At 49.3% G+C, this 20,608-nt stretch overlaps 1 protein-coding gene across 3 annotated transcripts in view; it reads right to left on the bottom strand.

The window, feature by feature from the left end:
* LOC112107773 (Golgi integral membrane protein 4-like) overlaps window positions 1-19,460 on the bottom strand; it is a 76,230-nt gene extending 56,770 nt beyond the window's left edge. For all 3 annotated transcript variants that reach the window (XM_026659954.1, XM_026659956.1, XM_026659955.1), the window contains exon 1: window positions 18,830-19,460. In XM_026659954.1, the coding sequence (XP_026515739.1) occupies window positions 18,830-19,016 (187 nt within the window). In that variant the 5' untranslated portion in view covers window positions 19,017-19,460. The remainder of the gene's footprint in view (window positions 1-18,829) is intronic.
* Window positions 19,461-20,608: the final 1,148 nt, after the last annotated feature.

Genomic DNA, 20,608 nt, shown 5'->3' with positions numbered 1-20,608 from the left:
CCCGCAGCTGATCCCGCGCTGCTGCATGGAGAACTGGGGACTTGGAAATGGCTCTCGCACTGGGGAGGCCAGAGTGGAACAAATCCAGTGCTACTTTGAGAACCACACCTAGATTCTGAGGAGCCAGATCCCTAGCCAGCGTAGATCAATGTTCCTCCATTGAAGTCAACAGAGCTACACTGATTTACGCCAGCTGAGGATCGGTCCCTGAAAAAAAAAAAAAAATCAAGCTGGTGTGGCTTTGATTCAAATGCACCAGAAACACTGTTATACACACCCCATTTCTCACCCCTTCCAGTGACAAGGATCAGGAGTCTCTCTCTAATGCTGAGAAGCTAGCAGCGGCTTTTTATTGGGTTTAAACAGGGATTCCTTATCCTTTAAAGCAGGATTATATTTAAAGGAGCTATACAATCCTTCTATACCTCTGATGGGACCCGTAACAAAGTCCCACTTTGTAATAAGTTACCATGGCCACTCTTCAGTTCACAGAATGCTCCAGTTCACATCTTCTGCCCCCATCAACCTGAACCATCCCAAGGAGCTTTTCAAGCTAGCCGGTGATCATGTCAGCCAGCACTGAAACGCAGCCAGCTCTTCAGCAAACCCTCCCCAGACGCACACATGTGGCAATCCGAACTGACTTCAAGTGAACAATGTGTGTCAGGCATGGTTAGTAGGGTCAGAAAAAAGGACTATACAAAGTAATAGCATTCGCTGATTTGATTTACTCAAGTCAATTTCACTCACTCACTGCTACTTCGAACCAATTTCAGTTGCTTTTCTGAAAGTGTTAAAGGGAAGGAGTAAGGAGGACACAACGGTACCAGGCAGGACTCGGGGGTACTATTCCCAGCGCTGTCTGAGGCCAAGCCAGTCTCGTAACCCAACTCTGTCTCATTTTGCCCATCCGCAAAGCATGTCCCTGCCTCACAGGCTCAGTGTCTGCAGAAGCCCTGACTGTCGCTTTATACCTGGCTGATGTGTGCAGACACATTTATAGGGTCTCTTGTTCAGCTGATAGTGGGCGAATTTTAACATACCAGATAACAAGCCCGAGGGTGCCTAGTCACAAGATGGAGGACCAATTCTCCCACAGTTCACTACTTCATTGGTGCAACCCATCCACACTAAGACCTGGATCGAAGACACTTTACAAGCAACAGCAGCAGATTTGGGTGGCGCATGTGTCTGTATTTTAAAGCCACACAGAATGCAAATGTTGTTCTTAGTGCTAGAGATACTTTGGGTCAGACAGGATTGTCCATGTATTTGAGGAAGAAAGAAAATATAATAAAATAAAAAAAAATAAAAAAAATCAGAAAGTGATTTTTAAAAGGAGGTTCCACTAATCGCCAGCTAGCACGTGAGCCCGGGGCTCACCACTGGGCTGGCGCATGCAGTTACCTGAGAAGCTCAACTGTATTTCTCTGCATGAAACTTCCAACAAAAAACCACAAGGCTGCTGTTTATGAATCCCACACCCTGTACAGCTGAATGGGAAGGGACCACATTCCAGCCCCTTGTTTACCAGCCCACAAGGGGATATAAAAAGTGATGGAACTTTTAAAAAACCACCACAGCTTGACAGGTTCTTTTAAGCTGCTCCAATCCAAGGAGTAAACATCCCCTGAACTTCGGCTCTGTTCCAGCATGTTGTGCTGGCTCCAAGACCCAGCCATTCCTAGCTGCTCCACCCTAACCTAGCAACGTGAATTGTCTTTATCTTCCAAGAGCTTGCAGGTTGTGTGTGCAAGATAAAGGGAGGGCTGCATTACCCACTTGCTTGAGGCCATTAGCCTTTTTTATTTTTTAAAAGACCAGTGAGCAAACTATCCAGTAGGTTTTTGCACTTAGGCTAGTGAACTTTCCATGGCAGTCTTACCAGATGATCAGGCATTTGGGGGCTATTCCATGTATAAAATATACTGGACCAGGTAAGGCTGCATTAACAGTGCTCATTTGTGATCACAAGCCCAGACCTAAAGTTTATTGGTGTTGAAGGCATGTGTGTAACTCCAGCCAGTGCAGCCTTGCAGGTCATCAGATACTGGGCCTTTGTAAAATCATGTCATTGCCACACACCCATCTTGCTGCTTCTTCACTCTTTGCACATTTCTGGTCTGACTGAATATTTCAGCGACTGAATCGTAACACTTGTTCTACAGTAGCATGTAGAGGTCCCACCTGCTATCAGAGCCACTTGCAGTTTCTACTGGATACAGGCATCTTCACTTCCTGTCCTGGATTGTTGCATAGTGCTGCTGTGCACCGTTTGAACAACTGCTGGGTTCTACCCCAGAGACAAATGTGTGTCTAAGAATCATTTAGCTCACTAGAGGGCACATCCTCGGCTGGTATAACTTTTAATAACCCCACTGATTTAGCGATGACATTTTACACCAACTCAGTATCTATCTCCATCTGTTTAAACTTGTGAAGGATCCTTCAGAATGACAGCCAATCACTGAATTATGGAAAACGCCTCGAGAATTCAATAAAGAAGGATAATCTTCCTATAGAATTTGCAGCCGGATTTATCAAATTCTGAAGCAGGAGTAGAATTTTCCATTTAGATGGTTTAAGAAGTTCTCTACAATGGATATTAACTCCATAGCTTTTTAGCCTAACTTCTATAGAACCTTATTGGTTCCATCCTTATTAAATGCTAATGGACTTTTCCACATGGGTTTTAAAATCTTGACTGATTATTTTCAAGAAAACGATTCCCAACAACTTCCATCTTAGAAAAGTCGTTATTCACACAGATTGAAATGTAAGTTAATTGTGGCCCCTTAACTAATTGAATACTAACAATACCCTTGTGATGCAGTAGGCAGAATACTGTAACAAATTATGGTCACTTAGAAACTTCTTGGTTGTTATCATGACCATTCAGAACATCACAGCAGCAGTGTGGTTAGAACGCTCATCCTCCTGCTCCAGAAGCCTACCACTTGAGCGAATGGAAAATCTTCTTGAGCTGTATGGCGTGTATGACACATGGAAGCAGCTCCTGTTCCATGCATTAGAGGGCAGTGGTGCATACCCACAAAAGCCAGTCCATAACAGCATTATCCCCAGGTTACCAATAGGGTTGCCATCTCAGATGTCCTGGGGTTTTTTTGTATGTACATCTGGGATAATCCTGAGTCCATAAAACTGGCAATGTGCACCCTGACAGATTTCTAAGATAGCAATCCGGGGGGAACAACCCTGGGAAAACCTGAAGAGATGTCAACCCTAGTTACAGATGAGGAATTTAAGGTAATGGGGACAGCTGGAAACAACTTCTCTTGTTAGAAATAAACTGGTCAAGTTACCTACGTATATTTATTTAGAAGAGGGGGCGAAAGCAGGGGGAGAATTAATTTTACCATTGATTCCAAGGGGCAGGGACATGGGGCACTGTAGGACAGCCACATGAATTGCTGTGGTAAGTGCCCAGCTAACCAATGCTAGCACTAGCAGTTACTTAAATGGCTCTTAAAATCCTCCTGGAACTAATAGAATCAAGATCTTACCCTTTGTTAAGGATCCCAGCTGGCCAGTCCATTAGCAGGTAGAGCAGAAAGAGCCCCATAGGCATTTGAGAATGTGGAGAAGATTTCTCTCCATTTAGCCCTTTCAGTCCTAGGACACGCTTGAGGGCGTCCCATTGGCCAAACGAGGTTTCAAAGTCAGAGATTCGCCTTGGGGGAACTGATGAGCTGGCGTCAGTAATAAAACAAGAGCCAGAGTGTACCAGAGGGAGCAGCCGCTGTACAAGCAAGGCCCCACCCTGCCAGTGAGTTTGCAGAAAGGCTGCTGGCAGCTCTGTCTCCGGGTATTCGGGAGAGGATTCCCGCTCTCAGGGATGGAGAAATGTGCGCTATGGTATTAGAGGGTTAGTTGCTCTGTTTGACAGACCCTCCAGTAGTGCCATGGCTTTCTGAAGGATGCCATGTATTGAGTATAAGTGTCACATGCCAGTTGCCAGCCAGTCAATGGTACAGATTCCCCGAGACCGTGAAGCACCCTTTGTGCACAAGCGCATGCTTTTGTGGACTGTGATATCAAGGGGCCCTTCACAATCATAATCACAGTCATGGTTGGGTCCCTCCGAAGCAAAATATCCCTGCACTCTAGGGTGGTCACCTGTCCGGTTTTTACCCGGACAGTCCGGTTTTTGGCGTCTGTGTCTGGGTGCCATTTTGGGTTGCCAGGTGCTTGGCTTTTGAAAAGGGGACCTGGCAACCCTAAATAGCACCCGAACCAAAAGTCTGGTTACTGTGGGGTGATGCTGGGTCATTAACCCATGCCAGCCCCTGCTCAGCCAGGGCCACCTCCTACCTGAAGGCAGGCTCCTTGAGACGATCCAGCGAGCGATGGGGTGCGGGGGAAAGAGGAGCGAATGATGGGGGTGGAGCCTTGTGGGAAGAGTTGGGGCAGAGGTGGGGCCTCAGGGGTTCGGTTACCAGCAATTAGAAAGGTGTCCCTAGCCTCTGTTTGCCAGAACCTGGGAATGGGCGACAGGGGATGGATCACTTGATGGTTACCTGTTCTATTCATTCCCTCTGGGGCACCTAACTGTCGGTAGGCAGGATACTGGGCTAGATGGACCTTTGGTCTGACCCAGTGTGGCTGTGCTTATGTGCCAACCCTACTGCACTCTGACCTCACAGAATTGAGTCAGAACATGGCAGGTGCATCCAGCCACAAGCAAAAGGGACTGTGACTCCCTTCACCCACCAGCACAGCAAGGAAGCTGGTGAAAGCCCACACAGACATGGGGAGCGGGGATACGAGGCCCTGCTACGGGGCAGGAAAGCAGGAACAACTTTTACTTGGTATTTCATAAGCTTCTCTTTAACGGGCCAATCGGCCCACCGCCACTCCAATGGATTGGGAAAACCCAGAGCTGTGCACTTAGCGAATGCTCTCAATGGATAAACTTGTGTGAATAACTAGAGCGCGTCTTTGTAGTCGTTGCTTTTATCCAGACAAGAGGGGCAATGATACGAGTTTCTAGTCTAGCCACCCCAGGGTCCAGTTATAGACGGGGCCCAGAGCGGACTAACGGGAACTGTAGCACTTGCGGATTACACATGTGGTTGCTTTTAGAGTTAGAGAGTTAAAAGCCAGAAGGGATGACTTGATCATCTAGTCTGACCACCTGTATAACACAGACCACCCCCCAGCACCCACAAACCAAGCCCAACAACCAGAATTCAAACAAAGCGTTCCAGCCCTCAGGAGACAACTACTGTGTGCCACAGGCAGAGAACAGATTTACGACTGGTAACTCAGATTCATAGGTGCAGCCATGCCAAGGCCAGAAGGGACCATTGTGATCACCTAGTCCAACCTCCGGTACAACGCAGGCCAGAGAACTTCCCAAAATAATTCCTAGAGCAGAGATTTCAGAAGAACACCCAATCAATGAAGAGGAGTTGCTAAGGGGAGGGGAGGGAATCGTTTGTTTGTTTCTGTCATTTTCACTTTAAAAGGGCCCTATCCTGCAAAACTCCCACAAGAGTCCCATTCTCCTGAATAAAACTGAAAGGAGCAGGTCCTAAACACAGAAATTAGACTCTATGAAGATGCTGGAGGTTATCCACAGAGAGTCACGTAATTCTGCCATTAGTGAAAAAGCTAAACAATCCCCTTCCCTCCAATACATTGGCCATAGGGGTCTCTACCACAATTCCTCATAGAATATAGCTCTGAAGACATCACTGGACAGCATTTCAACAGAGGATTCCATTCCTCAAAGGGAGTGAAGGTCTCACTTCAAAGCAGGTGAAGCAAAGAGGTTGAATTAACATGCAGAGCATTTAAAAACCAATAGTGAGTGCAGATCTATTGGCGCTCACCAGCTCCAGTTATCCTGAATCCCACAGGTGCCTTCCCCAAAAGGAGAAGCAGTGGGATAAGAAGAGAGCATCAAATCAACATTGCAAGGGCCTTTTGGTTGAAGAGCTGGCTCAAAAGCCGAAAGGGAGGCTTTGTAATACGGACATGAAATCCCATCTAGCGGGTTTTGCAAGTGTTCCGGGGTCCTTCAAACAGGTGTTTGGAGACCCCAAATGTTCATAAACAAAAACCAATGACTGCAGTTGTGTCTGTGATGAGTGGGCAAATGGTTTCTATTTCTTCCCATCCTCATCTCCATCCGATTGTCTCCCCATCATGGACAGAAACGTGGGACTAGATGACTCACTAGTGGGACAGAGCCCTCCCCCCACATCACAGCATCCAATTTGGGCCAGTTTGGGTGAGTAGTGATCAAATTAAAGAGAGCAGGTTTGGCGCACAAAGAGCCTGGAGTTGCCAGCTCTGGATGGGGTCAGCCGCACGTTATATAACGCTGAGGAAGCTTGTTAACGTACAGTCACTCTGTAGAGCTGAGCTGCGGTAACGTGCCAAGGGGCTACGAGATTTCTTTGTAAAGCGATGGCGGAAAAGGGACCTGGATGAGACTTAGGAGCAGCCCAGTCGAGACGCAGAAAGGAACAGTCGGCTCCCTCCCACTGCCACTCACCCCTCAATACCCCGGGAAACGGGCAGCACAGCACCCGGTAGCTTGGGACCATCCGAGCCCAAGCCATGGTTCCTCGAAGGAAACGCAGCCCAAACAGAGAGCGGCAGTCGCAGGGTCCAAGTCATCAGTTTAACCTAGTAAAAGAGACTTTGATCTCTACCTGTGTTTAGCTGGAAAGAGTTTCAGTTCCTAAGAGCACCTGTCTAGTGAGTGATTTCACATCTGCAACAAAGTCTTTAAAGGATCTGTCGATCCTCCCCCATCCCGCCGTGTATCAATGAATAAGATCAAAGGCTCCTGACAATTACGTTTGATGGGACATTAAAGGACAGGGTGAGAAACCAAAAGAGCAGCCTTAAAAACCATCAAGAATGAGCTCCGTTATTGCTAACGGCAGGTTCACAACAGCGAAGGCAAATCCATGGGGGGTTTTTCAGAAGCCCTCAGCACCAGCCCAATTCTGCTCCCGCTGGAGTTAATGGGAGTTTTGCAAAGCTGGGCCAATGCTGAACATTTCTGAGACTCCTCGAGGAATGGCCAAGGGAGAGAGACTGGAGGGGAATCAAGGATGTGACAGTAGACCCATGGCCAGAGACCTGCTCGGAACTAGAGCTAGTCGGAAAAGTATCGCCAAAACCTTCTTTCGACAAAAAGGCTGTTTTCATCACAGTCTGCTCTAAACCATTTTAAAAAGTGTTGATTTTGACAAAAATTCCTGCGGGGGGAAAAGAACACTCCTAGAAAGGAAGGTAGAGCAGGACGAAAGATGGCGAGAGAGCCATGCAAGTGTGTCCAGAGACAGAAGGAACAGGGTGGAGGGAAGTATTTCCTGTCCAGAAGACAAGTCATGCTGCTCGGTCAATCTACTATGGGCCCACTGTATCCCAAGTGGGATTGCTCTAAAAGTGAGACTGAAGAGTGCTGACTTGAGTCTTCATTGCACAAGCTTCCACTGACCTACAACAGCACCTACGGCTGCTCCAATCCTCTGTCCCCTCCCACCAAAGAGGACCTGTCATTCCAGGCCGCACCATCAGCGCTTTGGGCAGGACCAGGGAAACCACGTTTATTTGAACTGAGGATTCCAGTGGAAACAAGCCAGCGCACAGACACCGCATTTGATTGGATGCCCAGGGCTTACTTCAGGGCTATGAGACTTTGCAACCCTACCAGATCTCTCATGCTAAGCAAGGCCAGGCCAGGCCAATCATTGGATTGGGAGGAAGCTAAGGAAATCCTGGGTGCAACACAAAGTGGGTGTCGGTGAATTGGTCGGACGAACTCTGCGTGAGCACCGAACCAGCATGGCGTGGGGGGAGCACTGCACTACTGGAGGTAGAATGTTCCAACCACGTGTGATCAGTAAAGACTTTTCACAAGAGGTGAGGGTTAGTTTTTGTGGTTTGAGTGATTCCAATTTGACCTTCTACCTTAAAAAAAAAAAAAGCAGACACTTCCACTCTCTGTACTTTTAATTGAGACTCTTCCCAACTGATCATGCAGCTACTGCATTCAACAGCATAGGCGGCTGCATTTAAGTGGCAGGTGAAAGATCCCTAGATGCATTATTATTTCTACAGACACCCCAATGTGTAAAATGCTTTGGAACATTCAAGGTGCGACGAGTTGCTATGTATGCATAATAAGCAAATCACGGTTGCATTAAAAGTGCCCAGAGGCTGGATACAAACTAGTTCTCTCTCCAGGTTCTGACACCTTGCCCTGTGCCGTAGCATCAGCAAACAAGCTGCTTGGGCTGGAGGTTTGCAAAGGGGATGCTCCTCCATCACAACGGAGGCCTGCTTTGGTGCCTGAGCTAGGAAGCCTGGGAGTTTGTTTTCCTTTGGCCAGCCAAATCACATGCTTCCTCTCTGTAGCGAGTCTGAAACAGCTCCAGGCTGAGTCCACGGCAAGATTCAAGCGGCCCAGTCCCTCCCAGGTCAGCTGCTCTGAAACTGTGTCAGCAGCACACAGGAGACAGCCAGACAAATGCTTCCTCCCACCCATCCACTCCCCGACCCATTAATTGGTCCTAAAGCGGACACAAGCCATTCAGGATAAATGGGCCAGCCAGCTTGCTCTCCCATTACATGCACAAAAGAACATCTATGCTGTGCACAGAGGTAACCCGGAGGGAAAGCGAAGGATTGTTTTGTGTATCAGCCACATGACAGATAAAGTGCCAAAGAAACCTCTTGATGGATGATGATTTTAATCCAGTTTGAAATCTGAAAGCTACCCAAGAGCTCTTCCTGGTTCGCTAATACCCCCTGCTCCCAGAAAGGGGACGTGGCCAGGCTAGGGCATGGTGCTGGGCTGTGATTGGGTGACAGAGGGGATAAAACAGCTGCTTCCAAAGAAAATCCTTTCACAGCTGGGCCCTTTTGCGCGCACACACACACACACACACACACACACACCCCCATCCCTCACTGAAACCTTGCAACACATTGCACGGGCCGCAGCCAAAATCCCCAGATGTCTATAATCAAATTTGAAAGGCTGTCACATCATCATCTGCTTGATCACACAGCAGCGGGCAAAAACAATTACTGTCCCCTCCCCCCCCGCCTCCCAGACACACAGCATGCTTGGTGCCAGGATCCCATGGATGCAGGACACGTGGCAGAGGGGCTCAGAATCAGAGGAAATGCTAGGAATGCTTTGACTGTGTCTAAAATATTATTGTGCAGCCACGCAGTTGCGCTAAGCTTCAAACTAGGGTTACGTACATGTCTGTGTGTGTTATTTTATACACCCACAGGGGAGTGTATACACACACACAACTCTATTATATAGACATGAGCTTAACGTACAACTCTGAAGTCCTGAAATCAAGATTGGAAGCCTTCCTAAAAGACGTGCTCTAGCACAACCAGGAGTTAGGGGCTCGATGCAGAAATCAGAGTGAAATTCGCTGATCTTCATTAGACCAGACATCAGACCAGATGATCTCGTGGTCCCTTCGGTTAACCTGGCCCTTTTGTAGCACCTCCAACGTAATGCATAAAGTCTCACAACACCCTCAAGGGGGAGGTAAGTCAAGTCTCAGTTCTGTCTATACTACTGCAGCTGGGCCGCCGTAACCCCATACCGTAGACGCTTCCTGTAGTGACAGAAGGGGTTTTTCTATCCATGTAGGTAATCCTCCACTCCGAGAGGCAGCAGCTAAGTCAGCAGAAAAATCTCTCCATCCCCAAATCTACACGGGGGGGCGTTAGGTTGACCTAACTACAGTGCTCAGGGCGCAAAATTTTTCATGCCTCTGAGCAACGTAGTTGTTGAGTTTTCAGTGTAGACCAGGCCTACGTATTTTTTTTTCAAAAGGGGAAAGTGAGGCACAGAGCAGGGACATGACCTGCCAGAGATCATACAGTGAGTCAGTGACAAAGTCCAGTCTAGAACCCAGATCTCCTGATGCCCAGACATGCATTTTAACCACTGGCCCTCACCTCCTCTCTGTCTAAGCCAACAGAGCCAAGTGCAGTTTGTGTTAAAAACAATTACCAGTTTCCCTGCTTCAAACATCTACTGAGCCCTGAGCCAACTCTGCGGAGGGCAAGTCCCTCGGAGAGCAGAAAACTGAGTGAGAGAGCACAGCCCCCAGGATCGCTGGGCACGCACATCCAACGGAGCGTGGGGGACCCCTCCAGCAGCAGCCCTGCCAGGCTGCTTCTCCCATGCGCTGCAATTCTGCAACACTTCATCTGCAGATCCCACAAGTGCTTTGTGAAGGCAGGCGAGTATCACAAGAACGGCCATGCTGGGTCAGAGCAAGGCCCATCTAGCCCAGTGTCCTGTCTTCCCACAGATGCTTCAAAGGAAATGAACAGAACAGGGCAATTAAGTGATCCATCGCCTGTCAGCCACTCCCAGCTTCTGGCAGGCAGAAGCTTAGGGACACCCAGAGCATAGGGTTGCGTCCCTGACCATCTTGGCTAATAGCCATGATGGACCTACCCTCCATGAGCTTCTCTCATTCTCTTTTGAACCCAGTTATACTTTTGGCCTTCACAACATCCCCTGGCAACAAGTTCTGATTTTAAAGGTCCCAAGAGTGAAGCCCAAAGAGGTAACGGGACTGGTCCCGTGTCAGGCAGAGAGAACTCGTGTATAAAACCCAACCCCCTAAAGAGAAAGGGCCACAATGGAAAGCAAAGGCTTCTGCCCGGGGAGTAAGTAGAGCAAACACAGCAGCCATGCAAGTGTCTCTGGGCAGTGTAGCGTCTCCACAGATCCTCATTGCTCGGGGTATTTCTGGGAGGAGCAACAGTGGGAGCAACGGACCAGCAAGGACCTTCCGATCCCTTGAAGGCGTGTGGCTGATTGGGAGAAGGTGATTGAAACAGCTGGGGAGGCGGAGGCAGCTGAGCCCCAACCCTTTGCAAGCGTTTCCATGTCCCTGCAGTTTATTCAGCAGCTTCGCTGAGCCTCCGTTCCCAACGCTGCACAGCCCCTGCATTGTTCATTCTTGGCAGAGCCCTCAGTACGGTGGCCCACGACAACGCGCCTGAACCACAGAATGGTTCAGTAACCAGCCTCCCCTCTCCCCCCCATTCAATTCAACAACACGAAAACCTTGCAGTAAATCGGAGCCGGCCTCACCCTGCCAGCAAGGTCTTGTCTGCTAACGTGGCTGAGTGAAGCATGAAAGAGGGAGGCAAGGGAGACAGCCCAGCAGCGACAGAGCAAAGGGACAGCCGGTTACTACTCACATAATAAGGAAGTTGTTCGACCAGTGGGCAAGATGCTGGGTGAGGGCTCAGACCTGGGTTCAGTTCCCTGCTCTGCCACAGGCTCCCTGTGTGACCTTGGCCACATCACTTAGTCTCTCTGTGCCTCAATTCCCCTGCTATATAATAGGGATAATAATTCTCTCTTTGGCCATCTGGTCTATTTAGACTGTTAGCTCTTCAGGGCAGGGACTGTCCCTTATTCTGTGTCCAGCACAATAGGGACCTGGTCTCAGTCGATGCTTCTAGACTCTACTAAAATTAAAGGCATTGTCCATTCTGCCAGGACACTGTCAGGTCAACTGTGGCCTAGAATCAAAGCCAACCTTGAGAACAAGGGAAATGCTTGGTTCTTTTTTAAATCATTCCCCTGCAGGTTTTACAACCCATGAACTAGGCTTCCAAGGGAGGTTGTGGAATCTCCGTCATTGGAGAGTTTTAAGAAGAGGTTGGACAAACCCCTGTTAGGGATGGTCTAGGTTTATTTGGTCCTGCCTCAGTGCAGGGGAGCTGGAGTTGATGATTTCTCAAGGTCCCTTCCAGCCTGACATTTCTATGATTCTTTATCTGGTGGGTTTTTTTGTATTTTTTTTTAAAGCCCCAGCTCCTGGAGTCAGATGATTAGGTGAGAATCTCAGCTCCTTTTTAAAGTTTCTAGCTCTCATGGTTACAGGGAAAAGCTTGAAAGCATGACCTGAGTGCGACCTCAAGGCTCAGAAACCCAAAGACAAAGAAAAACAATGTAAAACTTGTCATGTTTTTCAAGCCAATCCTGTGATTTTTTGGGGCCTGCCTCATGATGTTTGAACACTTGGGACTGTCAGTACTGGGATCAGGAAGAGTTAAAGTTCACAGTCACAGCTGCTCGATTGGTTCCTGACAAACTGTACATTTGAAAGGGAAGGGGGAGAAGAGAGAGTGATCCTTTCAGTTTTCAACAGGCTCTTCGTAACTCAGGCCAGGAACTGCTGTTTAACTTTCTACCCTGAGGACCTGAAATCATCCTTCGACGCAGGCCCCCCTCTGTTGGAGTGGCTCAGCCAGCTGAAACACGGGCACAGCACTGGCAAGTCGTCAATGACAACTATATTTTTAGAAGCACTTATCCAGCCATTTGCTCAGCAAGAGGTCACCCTGGGGGGGTTTCCCTGCCCTGCTCGCTCCAAGCCAAGGTCAGCATACAGACCCACATGAAGGAACCTCAGTCAATGACACTCTGTCATCTGAAGAAGGTCAGCCACCTTCCAGAGGCCCTCTCTGCACTGGCCTTCTTTGCGAGTTTCTCATTTGCCACAAGGAGCTCCCAGTCTAAGTTAACCCAGGACACGGCCTGGGGTGGTAACAACTCTTTGGTGGGATGGGAGATTGGACATGGTGTTCCAGCAGGAAGAAGGTGTGGCTGCTTTGGCTAGCAACGATGACGCCTGGAAGACGGCAAGCGATGGCACCGTCGGTTTTTAGGATCCCTTTGATTCACAATTTCACACTGAAGTTCATTACATTTGCTTGAGCAGCAAAGAGGAACTGTCCCCTCTGGGTATTTTGCATGAGGGTATTTCAGTCAGTGGCACTAGTTTCCAAGAACACGGATAGTTTCAAGACATAAGCAATGGATCATCCAGATGCATTGACCCGAGAGGTCAATATTGGACACAGTCAGTACCAACCCCTGCCACATGGGCTTGTTTATATGTCAGGCTTCTGCTTTTCAGGAGTTATTCATTTCATCTTTGGGGGATTTTTAGCAATTTTTGAGTTTTACGTAGACGTCCAAAACCGGGAGTTTACAAGGCTCTCTCTTTGTATAGTCATGTATATTATAGACATTGCTCATGACAGTAGTATACACCATAATGAGTAATCTCTCATAATGACCCCTAATGTGCTTTAACATACTACTCTTTCAATCAGCACTACAGTAAAGCACACTAGAGTACCTCTAGTGCACACCAGCAGGGTCTACATGGACCAATTAGCGCACATGTTCATGCGCTTTAAAAATCACCCCCCCCAAAGTACATATTACTGCTCCATGCAGACAAGCCCTTAGATACAAGTAACTATTTCTGGTATTGGATAATTTTTTTTTTTTTTTTAAATCAAGGGTGTTTTATCGGTGTTTAATTGGTTAAAATCTAAAATCAGACGCCCTCTTTATATGTCACTTCGAACCACCTTCTAACAGTGAGAACAGCTGCCAAGCCAAGCCCAGACAAGACCAAAGGCCCCCGACTCTGATTAAACAGCACGGTGCTGTTAGGAACTGCAGCAGAACCAAGTGCATGGTGCACCACGCAAGGGAAGTTTCATGTCAGAAGAGACACTCGCAGGTGTTCTGCGATACACAAGTGTTCACTCAGCCACATCCTTTGTGCAACATAGATCGGCTCGGACAGCCCCATAAGGTATGAGGTGCTATTATCTCCATGATGCAAATGGGGAAACTGAGGCATGGAGCAGCTATATGTAGTGACAAACTTGAACCGAAACCCAGATCCAAAAATCCTAATCCACACTTCACAAATTAGGGCCAACTCTAGGTAATGACATGCTCCAGATCACACAGGAACTCTGTGGCAGAGCCAAACACAAACCCCACATCTCCTGACTCCCAAGGCCAGGTACTTTAAAAGATAGGTAAGCCTTCCTTGCAGCCAATGAGAAGGATAAAACGTTGCCTTCCGTAGCACCTTTCAAGCAAAGCTATCAGAACCTTGTAGACAGGGATTACGCTTTGCACAAACCGGGAAGTAAATCCTGTACAGAAGGATCACTTCACCCATTTCCGAGGTGGAATACAGCAGCTGTTTAACAGAGCAGAGTAGTTTTACATAGCAGCCTAGGGCAGGAAGTGAAGAACTCTGTAGCCAGTTGAAATTACAGCAGGGTATTTAAGGAGGTCGGAGTGTAATTAACAGAGCTGGAGTTTAGCCAGAATTCCAGGGCTAAAGCAGTGTCACATGCTGCCAAGCAAACTAAAATGTAAAGCCCTGAACTTCTGAAAAGAACGGACTTGAAAAAAATTAAATGAAAGCTAATTTTCCTAATCATTTCTTGCCATTACACACATTCCCCCGAGCTGGAGGATTTGCTTAAAAATACTAACATACATGAGCTGTGTAGGTGGGGACAGATCTGAGCTCCCTTGACACCTTACTGACTCTGCTGTTAATCTTGGTGTATCTTTTCCTATGACAAGTTGTTTCATGTCCTCAGCTACCTGGTGACACAAATCGCTTTGTCCATAATAAAAATCTACAATTTCAGACTTCAAATGTTATGGGATGACCTGGTTAAGGTCATATCTTACTGACCTCTACTGGAAGGAATCAGGAATTCAGCTGTGTGTCCTATGCCCTACAGCATGAACAGCTAATGGAGATTCTATGTTAAAGTTTGGGGTAAGAAGCCAGTGGCTTTGGAGCAAAAGCACCAGGGCTCTATCACAGCTTTGGCAGAGAAGTTCCAAGGTAGCCCTGGATTTGTTATAATAATCAGGCGTGGCTCGTGCTTTGCTAGGATGAGTGAGTGAATTTGCAGCAATTGCGACTACAGGATACCAAACATATATCTCAGAACTGCAAACTTCAGGCAGTTTCACAGCACACAAAGTCCCACACAAACTTCAATGCAGTACTTTGCCCTGTGTCCCTCCCCACCCCATGCTAACCACCCAGGTAGCTTCTCTCGCTGCCGCTCTCTCCTCTACAGAGATCAATCGAGTCCTCCTGCCAGATTGCTTCAGTCACGTCACCACCCACTGCCCGTGACACTGGCGCCATCTCTGGCGTAGCAAACCCTCCATCTCTCAAAACGCCAAACTGCAGCCGCTTTCAAGAAATCACACATGGGAGGGGGAGAGGGAGCGGCAGATTACAAACCGGAATGAAAGCCAGCATTACCATGCAGCTCCTTCTAATCACGAGTGGTGGCAAAGGAAACAAAACACATGACAGATGCCCAGTGGCTGGGGTAGGAGTATTAAAGTCTTATTGTCACCCATGTATGATGGTGGCTCTTTAAGAGATGGAGAATTCTTCCGGCCCAGAAGTCTGTTGAGTGTATGTGCCAAGCCACGGGGCAGAGGTCAGGGAGAACCGGAGGGGGTTGTAAGTACATCCTTTCCATCCCTCTGTTCCAATGCTCTGATAGCACCATTTGCTAGTAAAATAACTGAAACAAGATCACACCAATCTCAGTCTCCACAGTCAATACGGTCATGGGCAAAGAGCATCTAAAACACACACACACACACTTACTTTTAAAGCCACTTGCCACAAAACTTCAGGGCTCTGCATTAGTTTGGGGTGGGGGAACCTGGAGCCTCTGCGGGCACGAGATCTTAGGCAGGGCACGCCAGGCTGCAACCTGACAGAGTGCTCCTATGTAATCCCCTCACCGCCTCGCTCTGAACCACTACGGGTCCCCCAACCTCATCCCTGAAAAGAAAGCGGAGCCCAGCCAAGGACCAGAAGGCCTTGCAGTTTCTCTCTCACGCCAGCACCCCCAGGCACCAGACGTGCATCGGATCCGGGGCAGCAGCAGGCAAGCTTTCCCCCTCAGGCCCCACTGGTCACAGCTGCAGGGGACCCCAATGGTTCATGCCCTGGCGTGGTGGCAGCGAGACTACATCAGACAGGAGGCACCCCCACACTTAGGAAGCCTCCCTCTCTTCCTTTCACGTTTCTGACACAAGCAGCCGAGTTCAGAGCCTGCCCATTTTATTCCAAAGTGATTTCAGCAGCTGCTTGGCTCCTGTTTGACAGCAGAACAAGGGAAGATACATTTCCCTGTGCCACATAACATGGGCCATGCGTCACTGGCTCCGGGGCAGCCCTGCAAGGAGAACAGGCTCATTTCCTCCCCTTGCTTTACTTTCCCCGGCAATAATTTGTGGCCTGTCGTTCCACTTTAAAACTTTATTTACAGAAGAGCCAGAAGTGTTGGTCACTTGCTATGCTGGCTATGAAGGGAACAGGAAGTATCTGAGAGATGGGAAGAGCTATGCAGAGTGCTGGATAAACATTGCCTGCTTCAGCCTCCTGTGAAATACTGCCTCCGTTTTACACACAGATGGGGGAAACTGAGGCACCGAGTGGGTAAAGCGACATACTCGAAGTCTTAGAGCAAGACAGCTGCAGAGCTGGGTACAGCCTCCAGGAGCCCTGAGCCCACTCCCCGGCTTTAAGCACCAGACCAATGCTGCTGGTGGAGGTATGGGAAGACAGCATGAGATATACAGCAAGATGTGCAACTACCAATGTACCTGAGCGTATCTATGAACAGTGCTGACAGCTTTGCAGATGCCAGCCTGTTCTGCCTCTCTTGCCAGCAGAATTTGAATCAAACTTTCATCTTTCTTAAAATAACTGGACAAAATGTTCCCAAAATATGAAGGGTTTCCATGGCAATGCTTGTATTTGCTAGTGGTAGGGTTGAAAGCGACCAGGTTACTTGCTACCTGTCCACGCATCCAAACATAAACTTTCTCTGAGTGGAATAACATTATGAGCCTGACTTCAGTAACTTCCTCGGTCCTGCTCCCAGAACCAGGTCCAAGAGATCGGTGGTCTCAACTTATTCTTTTAACATCCATCCCACCCCGATGGTGAGCGTCAACAGAAATAATGTGGACTGAATATCTGCACTGCTGATCCTTCTCTCTGGACCCAGCTGCCTCTGATCAGAGGTCCATGTGGGAGGCCTCTGGTGGGGCGGTGCTGGAGGCACTACGTGTAGCTGCTGCCTTAATGCCACAAGTGATTAGCAGGAAAACAGAAGCGAACTGTAAGTACTGAGCACATACACAGCACTCCATAGATTTACACTTTGCTACACTCCTGTGAGACAGGTGAAAAGTCACTCTACCCATTTTACAGATGGGAACAGAGTCCAAATTGCAAGAAGAGCACGGGCTGAGTTGCATGCAAAGTTCTGCACAGCACATGCACACTGGCACCTGCAGGCATGCAATGCAGCATGCACACACTTTGGAAGATTTGACCCAGAAAAGAAAATGCCTTGAGCAGGATTATCCTGCAGGGATGGAACCAGTAGAACTTCTTAGCAATGCAGCCTACCGTCCATAAGATATGATTTTATATCTGATGGAGGTCATAACTGTTCTGAGCCTGAGGAACAATCTTGGCTTTACATGCCAGAATCTAGTCTATTATTTATAACAAGAAATATGTTTAAGTGATTCTCTTGTCCTTGAGACACCAGAATCAGAGTGGCGTGTAGCCATATGAAATGTGTTCTGTGGGCATTCATTCCATAGCTGAGTCCACCCTACAGATGCAGAGCTCTGGGCTCCAGAGAATTGGACTCCAAGGAATAAATCCCTCTACTTAAATCTAACAAAGATACAGACAGCCTCAGGCCCTAGGGAGAATGCTGGTGTTAATACTGGGAGCTCTAGTTTTAGCAGAGACACAAAAAGTCTCGAATGCATAGTCTAGAAAAGGAAGAGAGTTCAGAACAAGAACACCATGCATCTTCCATCCTGCCATTCTGGGAAATCTCTCCAGTAGCTAAAATTAAATATTCCCAAGTTTGGAGATTTTTTTGAAGGAAAAGGGGGGAAACAAAATTTTTAAAAAGTTTGCTGCTAGCGGTATCTGTGCAGAAACTCTGCCAGTCTAAGTGGGTGGTCCTTCTGGAAAAATTACAGAGAGAGACAGCCCCACAAAAGCGATATCCCTTTGGATTCCAGGGATGGGCCCTGCATAGTCAATTCCCCCTAAGCATGCCTCATTGCTGTGGCATTATATTCGCATCCATCAACAACAAAACAGACAGGGAGGAACACTACAGGAACAGCAGATCTATTTTCTCACTCAATTGAGGGGGTTTCTTTGCTCAAAACAGCTGTACCGGATGTTATGATAACTTTAAAAAAAACACCTTCCCTCCCACAATTCGGTATCCTGGCCCCTAACTTTCCTCATCCAGAAGAGCTGGGTATTATGGGCCTGATTCTGCCTAGCGAAATAAGAGTCAGTTGATAGAATTAAAAAATAAAAGTTACATAAAGCTTGTGCCAATGATCCAAAGAAACTACCAGGACATAAACCAGGGCAGATGAGATATAACTGAACTCCACAATTAAACACAGACACAGGGGACCCTGAGTGCTCTTTGCAGAGAGAACCTGAGATGCAGAGTTAGTCTATTTCCAAAAAGAACAGGAGTACTTGTGGCATCTTAGAGACTAACAAATTTATTAGAGCATAAGCTTTCGTGGGCTACGAAGAAGTGGGTTGTAGCCCATGAAAGCTTATGCTCTAATAAATTTGTTAGTCTCTAAGGTGCCACGAGTACTCCTGTTCTTTTTGCGGATACAGACTAACACAGCTGCTACTCTGAAACCAGTCTATTTCCAGACAGGGAGGTTAAAAAAGAAGCAGACTGGGGGGGGGGAGCAATGTATTTTTCACCCCCTTTCCATCAGCAGCAGAGCCTGTTGACAAAAAGCGGCTACCACTTGTTAGCGGGGCCGTGGAGGAATCCTACAACAGACCCCTTGCAAGGGGGGAGGCGCACACACACAGCCGCACCCGGGTTCACTCACCTTGTAGCTGGGCGGACAGCGCTTCCTGCTGCTGTTTGAATTTCAGAGCCAGGGCTTCGGCGTCCTTCGCCTTCTGCTGCAAGTGGCTGCCCAGGAAAACTCCGGCGCCCAAACACGCCACCGCCACCAGGCAGAAGCCGGTTTGCAAGAGCCCCTTCTGCCTTCGCGAGCACACGCCAGTCCCCATGATGAGACTGGAGCCGACCGGGCTCGGAGCTGCGTCGCTTCCCGGCTTCCCCTAAAGCAGCCGGGCCAAGCTGAACCCCACTGGCCGCCAACTACACATCCCCGAAGTTCTGCCCTTCCCCGGAGCGACCCTGGCTGGGGGAGGCTGTTCCTCTCCCTCCGTCCCGGGCTGGGGAAGCGCCCGATCGCCTTTTATTCCTCAGCGCCCGCAGGCGAGCGGGGCAAAAGCACCACCGAAGTATCCAGGGAGGCGCAGCGCGGATGCGAAGGGGGACGCGGGGCGCCCGGTCCCGGGCAGCGGGCTGGCTGCTGCCGGCTGGCACCAGGGGCGGGAAGCAGCAGCAGCGGGGAGAGGAAAACTTTTGCTTCCCATGTGCTGCCAAAATCAATCAATCCCTCAATCCAAGATCAATGCGAGGGCGGCGTTTTGGCCCTGCCTCCTAACCCCCCGCCCCCCTCCCTTCCTGCGGGAATCGCCAGACTTTCCGGCTCTTGCCTCCCCCCGCCTCAAACTTGCAACAGTTTCAAAGAGGAAGCCACAGCCCCCGGGGACGGGGGGGGGGGGAACTGACATGAAAATGGACCAATGCACCCGAGCTGCAGCTGCAGGGAGTCCGCCCTCTTAGGAGGCGCTGGAGGACCCAGGCTGGGAGGGGGGCGTGATTTGGGGAGGAGCTGAGCTGGGAAGGGAAGCACAGAGTGGGGTGGCTGTAGCCAGGAAGGATCAAAGAGGAGGGGCCGAGCCGTGGGGAGGAGGAGGTTGTAGCACCATAGGTGGGTTTGGGGCTGTTTTGAGGAGGAAGAGGCTGGGCTGCAGCGTGGGGCTGTAGCATTGCTGGGAAGGGGGGCAGGCGGGGCTGTTGCATGAGAAAGGGGACAGGCAGGGCTGCAGTGTGGGGATGGGGTATTGCTGGGAAGGGGCGGGGGGGCTGTAGCGTGGGGAGGGGGGCTGGCTGGGAAGGGGGGCGGGCTGGGCGGCGGTGTGGGGAGAAAGTGGGGTGGGCAGGAGAGAGGGGTGCACAGGGATGCACTTGGGTAATGGTCCAAACCAGCCTAGCTTATAATAGGGATCCTGCAGGGCCCAGGCCTATGGGCTGGAGGCAGCTCTGGGGATAATGTATCTGGGCTGCGGGAGAAGCTGAGCCTGGCAGCATGCAGCTGCAGAGAGGGTGAGGGGCTGGGGATGGAGCATCTGGTCCGAGGGGGGAACAGTGGGGGGGTGAAAGTGGTGCTGAGGAGAAGCCAGAGGGGCTGTCTGCAACAGGGGGTTGGCTCTGCCTCTTGCTCCTCTCCCCGCACCCAGAGAGAACCAGGCTGGCCCAGCTGCAGGTCGATAGGGCGAACGGGCGGTGCCAGAGGCATTAACGGCAGGAAGCGAGGGCCAGCAGACAAGATCGATAAGTCACTGTTGTTATGAGGAAGCATATTTCTATCTGGGCTGATTTTTTCCAGCTCCAGCAGCCCCCGAAGATGGAGGGCTTGGCGGTGGCACAGCGTCTGGGGATGATGCGTGCCTGCAGCTCCAGCTAATGGACCAGAGAACGCTCAGTGTCCCATTAGTATTGTAAAGGAAGCAAGGGAGACTTTTGTAGC

This window comes from Terrapene carolina, unplaced genomic scaffold, assembly GCF_002925995.2.
Source record: "Terrapene carolina triunguis isolate 2854851 unplaced genomic scaffold, T_m_triunguis-2.0 Scaffold714, whole genome shotgun sequence".
NCBI lineage: Eukaryota > Metazoa > Chordata > Testudines > Emydidae > Terrapene > Terrapene triunguis.
Note: the sequence above shows the minus strand (reverse complement) of the source record. Positions and strands in the feature narration are given on the sequence as shown.